This window comes from Takifugu rubripes, chromosome 5 (assembly GCF_901000725.2).
Source record: "Takifugu rubripes chromosome 5, fTakRub1.2, whole genome shotgun sequence".
Lineage (NCBI taxonomy): Eukaryota > Metazoa > Chordata > Actinopteri > Tetraodontiformes > Tetraodontidae > Takifugu > Takifugu rubripes.
In genome coordinates, this window is record NC_042289.1 from 12,927,841 (window position 1) to 12,941,874 (window position 14,034).

The following is a 14,034-nucleotide window of genomic DNA, read 5'->3' on the forward strand; positions in this document are numbered from 1 at the left end:
TAAATCTTTAATTCTATTTAACAGATGATCTCAGATCTGAGCGGAAATACTTAATTACTGGTTATACTGGGACAGAGGGGGTAGATGGACTGGTTATACTGGGACAGAGGGGGTAAATGGACTGGTTATACTGGGACAGAGAGGGTAAATGGACTGGTTATACTGGGACAGAGAGGGTAAATGGACTGGTTATACTGGGACAGAGGGGGTAGATGACTGGTTATACTGGGACAGAGGGAGTAGATGGACTGGTTATACTGGGACAGAGAGGGTAAATGGACTGGTTATACTGGGACAGAGGGGGTAGATGACTGGTTATACTGGGACAGAGGGAGTAGATGGACTGGTTATACTGGGACAGAGAGGGTAAATGGACTGGTTATACTGGGACAGAGGGGGTAGATGACTGGTTATACTGGGACAGAGGGAGTAGATGGACTGGTTATACTGGGACAGAGGGAGTAGATGGACTGGTTATACTGGGACAGAGAGGGTAAATGGACTGGTTATACTGGGACAGAGGGGGTAACTGGACTGGTTATACTGGGACAGAGAGGGTAAATGGACTGGTTATACTGGGACAGAGAGGGTAACTGGACTGGTTATACTGGGACAGAGAGGGTAAATGGACTGGTTATACTGGGACAGAGAGGGTAAATGGACTGGTTATACTGGGACAGGGGGGGTAACTGGACTGGTTATACTGGCATTTGATTGAAATGTTCAGACTGTAACTGGTGACCATGAGCAGCTCATTTCCCAGTATAATCTCTCCCGTCCCAGTTTGGGGAGGAGTCTGGTCTAATCTTGGAATGAAAGTGCAGCAGATCCAGAGATCCATTAATTATTCACCAACTCCAGGAGCCTTCAGGTGTGTCAGGAACAAAACACTCTGGGTTTTTTTGAAGGTGCGAAACGCTGACAGCACCCCTGGAAAGCTGCTACCAGCTAACATGGCTGCTTAGCAACCGCCATCTCTGGGACGGGCGATGGCGGTGGCGCCGGGGTCACCTGCAGCAGCACCTGGTGGATCTGCACGCCGGACGCCGCTCGGCGTCCAGAATCGACCTCTGAGACCTCGGCTTCATCTTTCCAGCCTCGTTCCAGCTCCTCCTCAGAAATGTTTGGAAAAGATTCCTGGATTAGCTAATCTGTCACGTGTAATAATCCCACAGGGTGGGCGGAGGGGTCACGTGACCCTGTGTTCTCACCCCCTCTGCTGAACGGACTGGAACCAGGACCTGGTTCAACGGAAGTCCGGGAGGAGCGCGGGAATGTAGCACTCAGGTAAAAGTCCTTCCTCTCAGGTTAACATTAGAATCTGAGCGTCATCAGGACAGGAAGTAGAGTAATAAATATGATAACTCTTTTATAACTGTGTTTCCTTTATTTATTCAAAATAAAAATGAGTTTTGGTGCAGATTTACACCAGTTCCGAACATCCCGTCTGCTTTCCCTCCCGACCACCTCCCACCTGGGATGTCGGTCACCTGGGACGTCGGTCACCTGGGACGGCGGTCACCTGGGACGGCGGTCACCTGGGATGGCGGTCACCTGGGACGGCGGTCACCTGGGATGTCGGTCACCTGGGACGGCGGTTACCTGGGATGGCGGTCACCTGGGACGGCGGTCACCTGGGACGGTGGCCCGGGTGCGGGGCCTTAATTTGGTGCGCGGGGCCCCTCCCAGCAGAGACGCTGCTGTGTTTGTGTTGCGGGTGTGTAAATTAGCGTTAATTCGTTTGCTCGGTAATGACGTGGAGAGCAAATTAGGGCAGTGTTGATGGGTGCGTTAATTAGTCTCTGGTGGGTGATGCTAATGAGACCCTGATCTGAGGTGTCTGTGTGTGTGTTTGCGGGGATGTAAGACATGTATCAGCAAGGTCAGTGTGTGTGTTTAAACAGCTGAATAAGGGCGGCGACCTGACCTGTCCGCTTTAGGCCACGCCCACCCGGAGGAAGCGACTTACGCACATTGTCCCATCCCCCATGAATCTGATGTGACCTTTTCTCCATAAAGGTCATTCTGTCATTCATTTAAACATCACATTATTCGGTTTTCCCCTCCCGTAGCCTTACCTCCCTCTGCTAGCGAGCACGCTAGCTACTAGCGTGCGCCACTGCGAGCCGATACGTTTTTGTTGTTTTTGAATCCGGGAGTGAATATTTAATGCTGTCATCAGTGCTGCCATGTTAGGGTGAATATTTCTGCCCCCCCGAGTCTCCCAAAGATGCCCCCCCCCCCCCCCGTGTGCTGCCCCCCCGTAGCTGTAAAAACCTCCCAGAACGCAGACACAGAACAGACGACAGGGGACAGTAAAGGATGAAAGGCTGTTTTATCTGACGCTCGTCCACTTCACAGATAAGAAGGATCCATCTGCTCACCAAAACACCACCCATGGCCCCTTATTTACCCATGGGGGGGGGGGCAGCGGCAGTGATCTACTTTAATCATATTTATTCATGAATATCCCCGTATACGTAATCCATCGCTGCTCCTGTTGGGCTGTTTCCTCGGCGGCGTGGCTCATTTCTTCGCCTCCTCGCCTTTCTCCTGAACCACTGCAGAGAGAAAGAGAAGCTCCCGTCAGCCTCAGGAGCCTCCACATCATCCCGTCCGAGGCGTCGCCCGTGGCGCCGAACGCAGCGATACAGCGGGACGGCCTGTTTTTAAACCGCCTGGAAGTTCGCCCTCGCTCACAGAGCGGCGGGGAGACGTGTCAGCCTGAGCTTTATGGATGGCTGATCTCCCGCTAGCCTGCTTGTCCATCACTACCGCGCGCCTTTGATGCTTTGTTCCTCATCAAAGAGGGAGATGGAGAAACAGAAGATCGCCAGCATCGCGGTTAGCTAGCTGGCTGGTTCTCTGTTGGACGTGCTGTTCCCTACCTCGGACCTCCACCTTGCACTCCACCTCGTCCTGGCCCAGATCGTTGACGGCCCTGCACGAGTATCTTCCGCTGTCGAACAGACACGGTTTACGGATGTTCAGAGTCAGCACGCCCTGTTTGTTCTGCATCAGGTACTTGGGGTCCTCGCCGATAACCATGCTGTTCTTCATCCAGATTATCTTTGGCTACGGGGAGGAGGAAGAGGAGGGAGGGGGGGCGGGGGTGGGGGGTGTAAACAGAGCGAGAGAAGTTAAAATTAGGTCAACGTTTTGACTTGACAAATCTTTGTCAATTTGGAGGAACAGAAATTGTCTATAATGTGGGTTCAAAGATCCTCCTGCTCCACCTCTTATTCTCGCTTCTGAGGGGGGGAAAAAAGGCGAACTCCCGGTTAAAAGGCGTCAAAATCCTCTCCCGACTTGTTCACGCTTGAGACTTCTGTTCAATATAAGATCAGAGAGGGAGTCTGTGGTGAAGCCTGCAGCACAGATCACACGCAGCCAAAGTGGAGCTTCAAGACCAGATCAGCCCACATTTGTTCACCTCAAAAATATCAGAACCTCCACAAAAGCACCTCAGCAGGTCTGGAAATGATCACAAAAATGGCTAAAACAAAAGCCCCCGGGCTGATTAATGAAGGGACTTCAGCTCAAACCGGAGGGTCGTCCGACCCAGAGCTCCTCCCCCAGGAGAGAGGAGCAGGCGAGGCGGCTACACGAGCGCGCACGTGCGGTCGGCGCTGGGAATCAATCGACCGGCTCGGCAGAAGATCTTTACACCGCTGCTCAGTTCAGAATATTGATGAAGGGGAGCTTGTTGAAAGGCACCGGCATTGACCTTTGACACGCTGCGTGAAGGGAGCGGGTCAATAATTAAAGAAGCTTTTCTGCCGTCCCTGGAAACAAAGCCGGGATATAACGACCAAGGAATATTTCCTACCTTGGGATGGCCACGGACGGCACAGCTGATGGCCGTGGCATAGCCTGCAACCACACTCCTGTCCACCAGGGGCGCTGTGAACTTAGGGGAGGAGCTGACATCCTTCTCTTTGAAGGGCAGGGGGTTGTACGCCAAACCTGAAGACCAAGACCAGAGTTCATTCTCCGGCTGCGTTGACCTTTGACCCCAGGTGGGGCTGTCAGGTGACCCCTCTGGCGACACACTTGTCCGCCGAGTTTCTGGTGCAGTAAGTTAGAACGGTAGCTGGTGGCGGGTGTTAATTTGCTAGCGTAGCAGTTCTCATTGTGCGCGAGTGGCCAGTGCTAAATGTTATTTAACACCTCGTCAAGGAATATCTCTGTTTTGCATAATCAGTGTGGATTAATTTTCCCCTTAAAATGTGTTTGAGCATTTAATTATAGCAGCTGCTAATCACAAATTGCGCCGGTATTACGAAGGTTCAACTCTTCGTTCGCGCTGTCGAATCATATTTACACGCGTAATCTTCCGATAAATTTAAAGTACTTCCTGTTAAGAAGCTACAGATTTAGCGTCGCCGTCCCGCCCCCGCCGAGCGGTTTGCCTCACCTGTTTTGCTGATGACGGCGGTGTTCCTGCTGACGCCGGCCTCGTCGCTGAGGCCACAGATGTTTTCGCTGAACACTCTAAAGGAGTACTCGTTCCCGATGACCAGGTCAGACACGGTGCAGCTGGGTCTGCGGTTGTGCTCGTAGGTCGTGAACCACTCCTGGCGGGGGCGCAGAGACACAAGGCCGACACGAGGTTCCCGGCGTTTTATTCGGATCAATGTAAAATAGGGAAGGTCAACACGTCATACCCTCGTCTTCATGTCGCTCTTCTCTATCGTGTAGCCGATGATTTCGCAGTTGCCGTCGTCCTTTGGCAGCTTCCACTCCAGCGAGACGTTCAAACCCCAGACTTCTGTTATCTGAACATCAGTCGGGGGTCCCGGTTTGTCTGTTCGGGAGAGGAAACGGCGCTTTCAAACTCGACAAGAACCCCAAATATTTGAAGAGAGACGGATCACATTGACATTAGCATTTAGCTCATGGGCTAGGATGTCCGCCAGCTGGCGCTACCCTCAAAAGACTGACGCCGCCACATTAGCTGGACACGTGGGACGCTGCCTGTGGCGGCAAGCCTTTCAGAGGGCGCGAGGTGGAGTGATGAACAGATCTGGAGCAGAAGGTCCCACTGAGACAGAGATGTCAGCGCTCACAGACGGAGTTTGGCAAAGACTGACAGGCTAACCGAGTGAAAGACAAAAGGTTGAAGCTTGACACGTTAGCAAAACTGCTGCCGTGCGAGTGAAAAAGTGCGCAGCGGCATGATTTGTCTGGACTACGGACCAGGAGAGAGCGGCCTGTTTATCATCCCTTCTCCTGCACAGCCAGAAATGCTAACCCACATGCTGATGTATGTGCCATTAATCTTGCGCTACACGCTCTCCTCTGTGGCCGTGCCGTGGGAACAGCGAGCGGCGTTAATCCCGCACTGCTTCCCGGTGACGGATCAGCCGAGGTGCCGGATGATGGCGGCGGCCGCAGCCTCTCATTAGCTCGACCTTCTCAGCAGAGGAAGTGACAGGGTAGCCCCAAAATCCGAACCTAGTCGCAGTCTACGTGAAAATAATCCCAGCAGAGCCCCGCCGAATAATCCACCTAGCTTTTGACCCGGGGAGGCTAGTCATAAGATGAGGAATGAGCTGGCGGTCACAGCGGCGTGCGGGAGTCAGGATTATTGAAGAGCGAGAGCAATCGGGGGCTTTGATGATTTGCTACTTTAAGCCACAGATCCCAGGAGTCTGAAATTAGGGATTATCATCAAGTTTAAGAATAAAGACTTCTGGCATGTCACACGTCCAATCATCTGCTTCTAAATAGGCTATTAGCTTAGCAATCCTCGCACGGCGTTCTAATCTTAATGAGCGAAGGCGTCACAGAGGTGCTGCCACCGGACTGACCTATGACCTGGATGCGTATGTCAGCGCTGTCCAGCATGTTCTCAATCTGAACGGACAGCGTGTACGTCCCGGAGTGGCTCCGCTCCGCCGAGCGGATGAACAGGATCGTGTCCACCTCGCTGGTGCGAGTCCCCACCGACCTGTCCTCCAGGGGGGCGCCGTCTTTGAACCAGGTCGCCACAGGACGAGGCTTGCCCTGCGGAACCAGAGGAGAACTGGAGAAGCCGATCGGGATCGTTTCCAGCGCCAGAGGCGTCCGCATGGACAAAAGCCAGAACGAACCTGGAAGGGGATGACCAGGTTCACCTTCTCGCCCACCACCACGAGGAGTTTGGTCCTCAGATGCCGAGGGAGGCGGATCTTCGGGTGCTCTGTGTGAGACAATAAACGTGAACGTTTGTTCTAAAACTGTCAGAGTTCGGGGAACTGGGCGAGACGGCGTCTCGGACCCATGATCTCTCTGATGGTCACGGCCTGGGGGAGGGTGGCCGGGGGGCTGCGTCCAGCGATGTTGATGGCCACCACTCTGAACAGCATCTTCTCCCCAACCGGGAGATCCTTCACCTTGTACTGGGTTCTCTCCACGAGATCTTGGTTCGCCTGCACCCACTCCTCACCTGAAGAAGGGGAGGAGCCAATGAAGGGGGGGGGGGGTCAGTGGACGGAAGATCCAAAAGACCCGGTGTCGGTGCCGGACTAGCATCAGGGCCCTGCTCATGCTAGCATGGCGGTTTAAAGCCCAGTTACAAGTGTTTGTATTTACTTCCAGCTTTGCAGTACTCGAGAATGTATCCGTTGATTCCGCCCGCGCCCACTTTCTCCGGAGGACGCCACTTGAGCGTACAGGTGGTGTCGGTCACATCCTCCACTGTCAGGCGAATGGGCTCGCTGGTGGGGGCTGGGAGGGGGAGACAGGAGCTAATTAGTATGTTAATGTTCCAAGTAAATGAGATGAGAGGTGGGTTAAGCTCCCTCAGAATGAGCATTGTGCGAGCGAGTCCCGATAATTAACCATTGTGCTAATGATAAATGGCAACGCACCAATGGGCATGAAGGGCTTAGAGTTGGCGCTGGGCTGGGAGACGCCGATGCCGTTGACGGCGTACACTCGCATCTCGTAGAGCACGCCCTCGATCATCTTTTTGGCCTCGTACGTGGTGGACTCGTACACGTCAAAGTTGAGTTTGGTCCATCTGGACGAGCCAACCTTCTTCCTCTCCATCAGGTACCCTGGGGGGGGGCGAACGTCAACATATGGCGTGAGAAATGTCTCTGCGCTCCTGACGGCACACGAGCGGAAACGGCGGTAAACAGATTCTAAACTGCTGTTCTCTCCGGGGGCCGAGACCTCAGATGTTAACATCAGTTGCGACGTGTTTCACCTTTAATGGGAACTCCACCGTCAAACGCGGGAGGGTCCCATGTGACCGTGGCGCAGTCCTCGCCAACCGACGTGCATTTGACATTCTCAGGAGGGTTGGGCACATCTGGTTACAGGTGCGGGGGAAGGGGGGATGAAACGGGAGAGAAGGTCGGAACGAGAAAAGAGAAAAATCAGTATCCCCCCGTGCTCGCTTTCTCGTTAATCAACAGGAATTTAGCAAAAGCAAACACGCTGAGGCTCATTCTTCTTGACAGACTTTAGGATAAAAGTCACGTTTTTGGCGCGACTGATGTTTGCAAGTTTTTGTTCTTTTCTTTCTCCCCTCGTTAAGGCGTCAAAAATGCTACATTTTATCCACGTCGGTCGCTACATGTAGCAATATTGTACATTCACTCTGGCCCGTTCATACACACAGTCAACACTATACGTTAATGTGCTCGAATCAGGGTCCATTGGATCTGGTCAGAACTCGCCACCGACCCACGATCTTCACGAAGAGCTCGGCCTTGTCCTCCCCGGCAGGGTTGGTCACGGTGAGGGAGTAGGCGCCCTCGTCCTCTTTCATCGCCCCTTCAATTACGAAGCTGCTCAGGGTCTTCCGGGTCTCCACGCGGACCCTCCCCTCGGCTTCAGACACCACCTGCGACCCAAGACAAAGGGAGGGCGTCACCGCCTCACTGTCCGGTTGCCGCCATGGCGTCCGGTCCTCACCTTGTCCCCTCTCATCCAGCACACGGTGGGCGCCGGCTCGCCGCTGATCTCCACGTCCAGTCGGAGTTTGTTCCCTGCCACCACGGTGATGACGTTCTTGCTGCTGGCGCCACTGGTGTCCAGGTGAATTTTGGGAGGATCTTTGGGAGTGAGGAAAACAACCGGAAGAGTGAGGGATTGTGAGGGCGGTGGGAAGACTCGCCAAAGTCGTTATTTACACGGGGAGACGGACGATCAGCTGTGAGTCACAGCAGGGGGGAGGAACCATGACGTGGTGGGATGATTCACAAGAAACTACAGAAGCTACGGAACCCACGGACGTCAGCGCTGACGCATCGTAAACACAACAACGTTTGTGTGTTGGGGACTGACGACAACGCCTGACCTCCATCACACCCGAGTGTGGCAAAAGCAGACGTTTCTCCTAACAAACCATCAAGGTTTTTTAGAAAGTTGGCCTTTTTTTCCGTCCTTACCTTGTCTGGGGACGTAGTCGATCTTGATTTCTGAGGGATTAAAGGCAAAAATTAGTCAAGGACGGGATTTTGACTCGTCGTCGGAGCAACTCGGATCGTTCCCTCACCCAGGAAGTTGAGCTTCGCGGACAGCGAGAGCGCGTAGCCGTCCGGGACGAACGTGTAATCTCCGGCGTCCGAAGGCTTCACGTCATCGATCGTCAGCTTGTGGGTCCTGGTGGCATGTGAGCAGGTGTTACCACGGAAACAGCACTCATTGTGACCTGCGGTTATGTAAAAACAGTTGCCCCTGGCAACACGCTTTGGGAGGCAATATCCCCGAGCGAGGAACATCCTGAATGGCGTTCACCTTGTGTGACCGCTGCCGCCTCTGCTGGCGCGGGCGGCTCGGATGGAGGATTACCGACGACCCCCCGACCCGGCGGACGCCCCTGATGTATGTCTGCACTGATTGCAGCTTCCCAAAAACTGGGTCAGACGACTACCAACAACCCCCCCCCCCCCCCCCCCCCCCCCCCGGAGCTTCGCTGGTTCGTGAGTTTGTGTGGCTGTTGAGCGCATGAAGGCGCCGCGGCGCCGAGTACCTTCCCACGTGAGTCATTTTGACGCGATCGCTGGGCCGGACTTCCACGCCGTCCTTGAACCATTTGCCCGTCACCTTTTCATCGGACACTTCGCACTTGAAGACGGCCTGTTCGGTCGACTTCACCGTCAGGTCAGCGATGCTCTGCAACACCTGCAGCTCTTTGTCTGCACGCACACACCACACACACCACACACACACACACACACACACACACACACACACGTGGATGTTTGTTTTGAGAGGAACCCAGTGGATTTAAGCTACTCCTGCACCTGTTCTGAGTTTTACACAGTTATGGGCGCACATTTGCTCACACTCTAATCAATTTCTAGGGACACATCTGGCCTGAGGACAGCTGGAGAGACGGGCTGATTTTCTGTGAGGTGAGACAGGCTCCAAACAGCAATTTTGGAGATGTGAAAGCAAACGAGCGTGACCACCAGCGAGGTAATATTAATCGCCGTGTGAGTAATGATCAAATTATGGCGCTCCACGCTCGCCTGACTTGAGTCAGAGTGTAAAAGTTCTGAAGTGTTCCCGGCGGCTGATCGCTCAGAAGTTGCCGCCGTCTCAGCTTATCACCCCTCGGGGCCTCTGCTATATTTCAGTCAGGCGCTACCTTCGACCTCCAGTTCGGCCTTGGACTCCCCGCCGTTGGTGAAGACGTGGTACATTCCGATATCTTCCTTGGTGGCTTCATTGATGATCAAAATGTGCCTCTTTCCGTCCTTCTTAAACCTGTACTTTGAGCCCGCCATGTCTCTGGTCAGCTCCACTCCATCCTTCATCCTGGCGGGAAGAAGAAACGGACTTCAACAAGCGCCACAATCTGGTTGCAATACCACGAGTGTCCACCAGGCAACAGTGGCGATCAACGCTCTCTCTCCCCCCTCTCTCTCCTTCCCTCTCTCATCCCTCCCTTTTTCTCTCTCTCTCCCTCTCCTCTCCCCCCTCTCTCTCCTTCCCTCTCTCTCCCTCCCCCCCCTCTCTCTCCCCCTCTCCCCCCCCCCCCCCCCTCTCTTAAATGATGCATTCACGGCTGCCGCCTCGTAAATGCGTGCAAACGACTTGCAAAGAGCTAAAAGCCGCCGTATGGACAGATACACTAACGGGAGGAAGAGCCCAAGATTAAAATTTAAACTTGCAAACGGACTTTTAGGAGGCGAGTGGATCCAGGCGGGGGGGTCGTGACCCTTCAGCGCGCGTCGCTACACAACCGCTAATGAGGCGACGCGGCTGTTTATGGTGCTGTTTGCTAGAGAGCGACAACGTTTTAATTCCACTTCGTGGTCACATCCCGTCGCAGATGATCCCTGATCAGCTTTTCCTCTCACCTCATGTTGGCTCGATGAGTTAGACTGTAAAATTTTCCACTTCCTGTCTGGTTGTTCTGTTATCACTCCAGAACGTTTCCTGATAATGAGTAATCCAGCGGGTCGGCTGCACATCACATCAAAACCAGATGTTTTTCTTCATTTAGTGTCTCTCTGTGTGTGTGTGTGTGTGTGTGTGTTTACTCCATCCTGCGTCTGATGGTGAATCACAACCAAACCATCAAATCCCAGATGTTTAACGTCTGGGGGCCAGCGTCCTACGAGGGGGCCGGCTCACCACTTGACGTTGGCTCCTTCCTCGGACACCTCGACCTCGAACTCCACCCTCTCGCCCACCACGGTGTGGACGTCATCCAGCAGCTTAGTAATGGTGACCGGAGGCTCTGAAGACACAGCAGAGGAGGACGGCTCCATTAAGACGCTACAGCCAGAGGTACCACCGGCACACACACACACACACACACACACACACACAGGTCGGACACAACCATGAGCTGTGACATCGTCCTCATCGTGTGAGCTGATGGCGTTCTGTGCTGCTACTGTTGTTTCTCAACGTATGATTGGAAATGATGGAGAAACTCCGTCACCGTGGGTAACGGAGCGCACCGCAAGCCTCTCAGTTTGAGCACCTTTGAGTGTCCCGAGGTGTCGAGACTCGCGCCGCGGAACCGCGCGCTGTGATTCTCATCGCTCCGCTAACCTCGGCTATTTATCAATGTCACCCCCCCCCCCTCCCGACACTGTCCGGCCTCGGTTGGGGGGAACCTCAGGATGCTGCCGGCATCGCCCAAGTTGTCAGACGGAGACGCCTGTCCCCCCCCCTCCCCCCACCTTTTCCGGTATTTTAAATTCGACACAAAACTGGTTGTTTCTCTTCATCTGCTGTTCGTCCTTTGACGTCGGCGAACTCGTTCTTCAGTGGGTCCCCCGCTGCTCCGCCTCCCCGGGGACGGAGCGGCGGCGCCGCTGTTGATGCTCATTAGCAGCAGAACTATTTTTAATGGACACAAACACTCAAGCGGCTGCGTGAGCGGCGCGGCGGAGAGCTCAACCTCCTCCTCGGCCTCTGCGGTTGTAGAAGCCTGACGCGCAGCAGCCGAACCTGCATGGGATTAATATAGCAGCAGCAGACCCAATTACATCTATTAACCCCCCCCAGAAGAGCCCAGAGAGCCAAACTTAGACTCATACAGTCGTTCTTCAAGCCAGTAACACTCCAGGAAAGACTGAAAACTCATCTGGGGAAGTTAAATTTCCCGATTTTCCCACTGCAACATTAACGTTTCCACTGATGGTTAATCAAAGCGGCCTTAAAAACACACACACACACACACACACACACACACACACACACACACACAAATCAGTCAGAAATGCAGCAACACCATAAAACCCAGCTCAGCAGCACATGACAGGAAACAGTCTTCACTCTCCACGTCCCCATTAAAAATGAGCGAGCAGACAACAGAGCGCGGCGCTGCTGCGCAACATCAAAGCATCAAAACAAACGGATGACAAAGAGCTGTCGAGTCTCTCGGCGCTGAGACGGCAGCGTTGGGGGGGGGGGGGGGGGGGCGTAGAGGAGCTGAAAGACGGTTCCTCCAAACTCTCCGACTCCTGTACCTTGACGAAAACCTCCGTGAAGCTCTTCTCTTCCCCAGCCACGCACTCGTACGCGGCGTCATCAGACAGGTTGCACTTGTTATCGTGAGTATCGCGCTTGTTGCCCACGCTTTCAAAGACGTACCTGGACAGGGAGGAGGAAGATAACGGGGGGGGGGGGGGGAGTGAAGAAGGCCGGAGATCAGCAGAGTGAGGCAGAGTTCTGCAGACCTGCACTCAGGAACACGTTAAACAGGCAGAGGAGGATGGAGAACATCTCTGTGGTGACCCCTCCCCTAACCCCTCCCCTAACCCCTCCCCTAACCCCACCCCCATCAACAGCAGCTCAGCAAACACTTCACAGACCCGACATTTAATCGTGAAAGTGTGTCCGTGTCGAACGGCGTTTCCTGTTTTATGCGTAGCTGCTGTATGCGCCTCTCTGACCTCCGGCCACCAGGTGGCGCACTGCCTCTGAGGAACCCAGCCTAACACGGACCATCTGCTCACTTGGCTGACGGTTTGATTTCCTGCCCGTTCTTGAGCCACTTGATGGGCGCGTTGGGGTCGGCCACCTCCACCGACAGCTGGATCTTCTTGCCCTTGTCCACCGAGTACGCCGAGTCCAGCTTCCTCAGGAAGGCTGGGAGGAAAGCAGCGCGTTAGCTTGCGTTTGACGGCGAGCGTAAGCTAACGGCCGTTAAGGTGCTGCTGGTGTTCACAGCTCCTCACCGTCGCTCTTCTTGGGCTCCACCTTTTTCATCTTCTTCAGCCTCTTCAGCATTCCCCTCAGGTCCGTGATGCCGTACTCGAAGGCGATCTTCTCGTAGTCGCAGGGCTTGGCCGCCTTCAGGATCTCCCACACGTCCACCTCCTCTTTGACCTCCACTTGTTTCTTCTCCCTGTGCGAGACGACGCCAGAGTGTCACCCGGTTATTCATGGCGACGCCTTCCAGACGTGGCCGATGGTACCTTTTCTTGAGCAGGGCGCTGAAGTCCAGCTCGCCCGCGTCCTCACCAGCGTCCCCACTGGGGGGAGACGAGAAGAAACCAGTCAAATGACGACTTTGATGTGAGAAGTCCTTCTGCCTCCTGCTGCTCAGTGTGTGTGTGTGTGTGTGGGGGGGGGGGGGGGGGGGGGATGCTAACCTGTTGCTAGCACAGATGTGGCTAAAGGTGAAGAGCCTGAAGATGTGGCTAAAGGTGAAGAGCCTGAAGAGATTGAGGCTTTTCTCCACTACATAAACCCTCTACGACCTGTGACAGCCACGCTCTCGGCCACGAGTCACCGGTCCACCCGGGGGGCGCCGCGCGGCGCCCGCGTGGCGCCCGTCAGGGAGCGTCTGCAGATTTGAGCACCTGTCGTCTTCCATTTTGATCCGTCTTGGCAGCTCCATTATGGCGTGGAGCGTGCTTCCCCGCCACGGTTGAGACTCCCCGGACTCGTCGGTCGGCCACGATGGACACCGGTAAATGATCAGTTCAGATCGTTGTCCGGAGGGGGGGGGGCAAATGTACTTGTTTACAGGGCGCTCGCCATCAGAGGAGGCTTGGGTGAGCGTGAAATTGAGCGCGGTTACGGCATTTCGCCCGTTTTCTATTTCCGAGTGATCCCCGAAGGGAGGAGACGGAGAAGGTTCCCAAGCAAGAACGAAGTTCAGTGACGGAGGGAAAAAGCTCATTTTCCAGCACTTTTGTGCCGTTCGCATGAAAACGGGATCAGGGGATTATAATAATGAGCTCTCTTTCATGTCCCGAGCGTGTTCACCGACAGCAAAGCTCATTTCTCTCACGTCACAATCTGCGAACAGGAGCGATTCCTGAGAAAAAGTCGCCGAGGACGAAGCGAGAGCTTGTTTCACCTGAACCGATCCGGGAGCGACATTAGCGCGCTAACTGTTGGACGTGGATATTTAAAGCCGTAGAAACGTTCTAGAACGCATCTGGCTTTAGATTTACTGGTGGAAACAGGCTGTTCTCGCCACTAGGTGGCAGCAAAGCTCGCACGGTGGCGCTAGAAGTCAAGAACGTCCTCCGGCAGATTAAAGTTTTAAACCAACTTTTCGCTTTTCATTAAGCACATCAGCGTCGCCACGCCTCGTATCTCCGCCGTGCAAATGAGCTC

The 14,034-nt window shown here is 54.3% G+C and overlaps 1 protein-coding gene across 1 annotated transcript; it reads right to left on the bottom strand.

Annotated features, from left to right (window-relative positions):
• Window positions 1–2,318: 2,318 nt before the first annotated feature.
• Window positions 2,319–13,012, bottom strand: mybpc2a (myosin binding protein Ca; the record flags this gene model as incomplete). The annotated part of the gene is made up of 23 exons (XM_029836699.1): window positions 2,319–2,561; window positions 2,889–3,075; window positions 3,830–3,966; window positions 4,418–4,577; window positions 4,668–4,807; window positions 5,814–6,009; window positions 6,096–6,184; window positions 6,263–6,430; window positions 6,577–6,711; window positions 6,855–7,043; window positions 7,196–7,300; window positions 7,678–7,837; window positions 7,909–8,048; window positions 8,385–8,414; window positions 8,492–8,598; window positions 8,969–9,134; window positions 9,590–9,759; window positions 10,582–10,685; window positions 11,360–11,362; window positions 11,931–12,054; window positions 12,420–12,552; window positions 12,642–12,811; window positions 12,882–13,012. Coding segments are annotated over 23 exons (2,979 nt in total), but the record flags the coding sequence as incomplete, so codon positions are not given.
• Window positions 13,013–14,034: the final 1,022 nt, after the last annotated feature.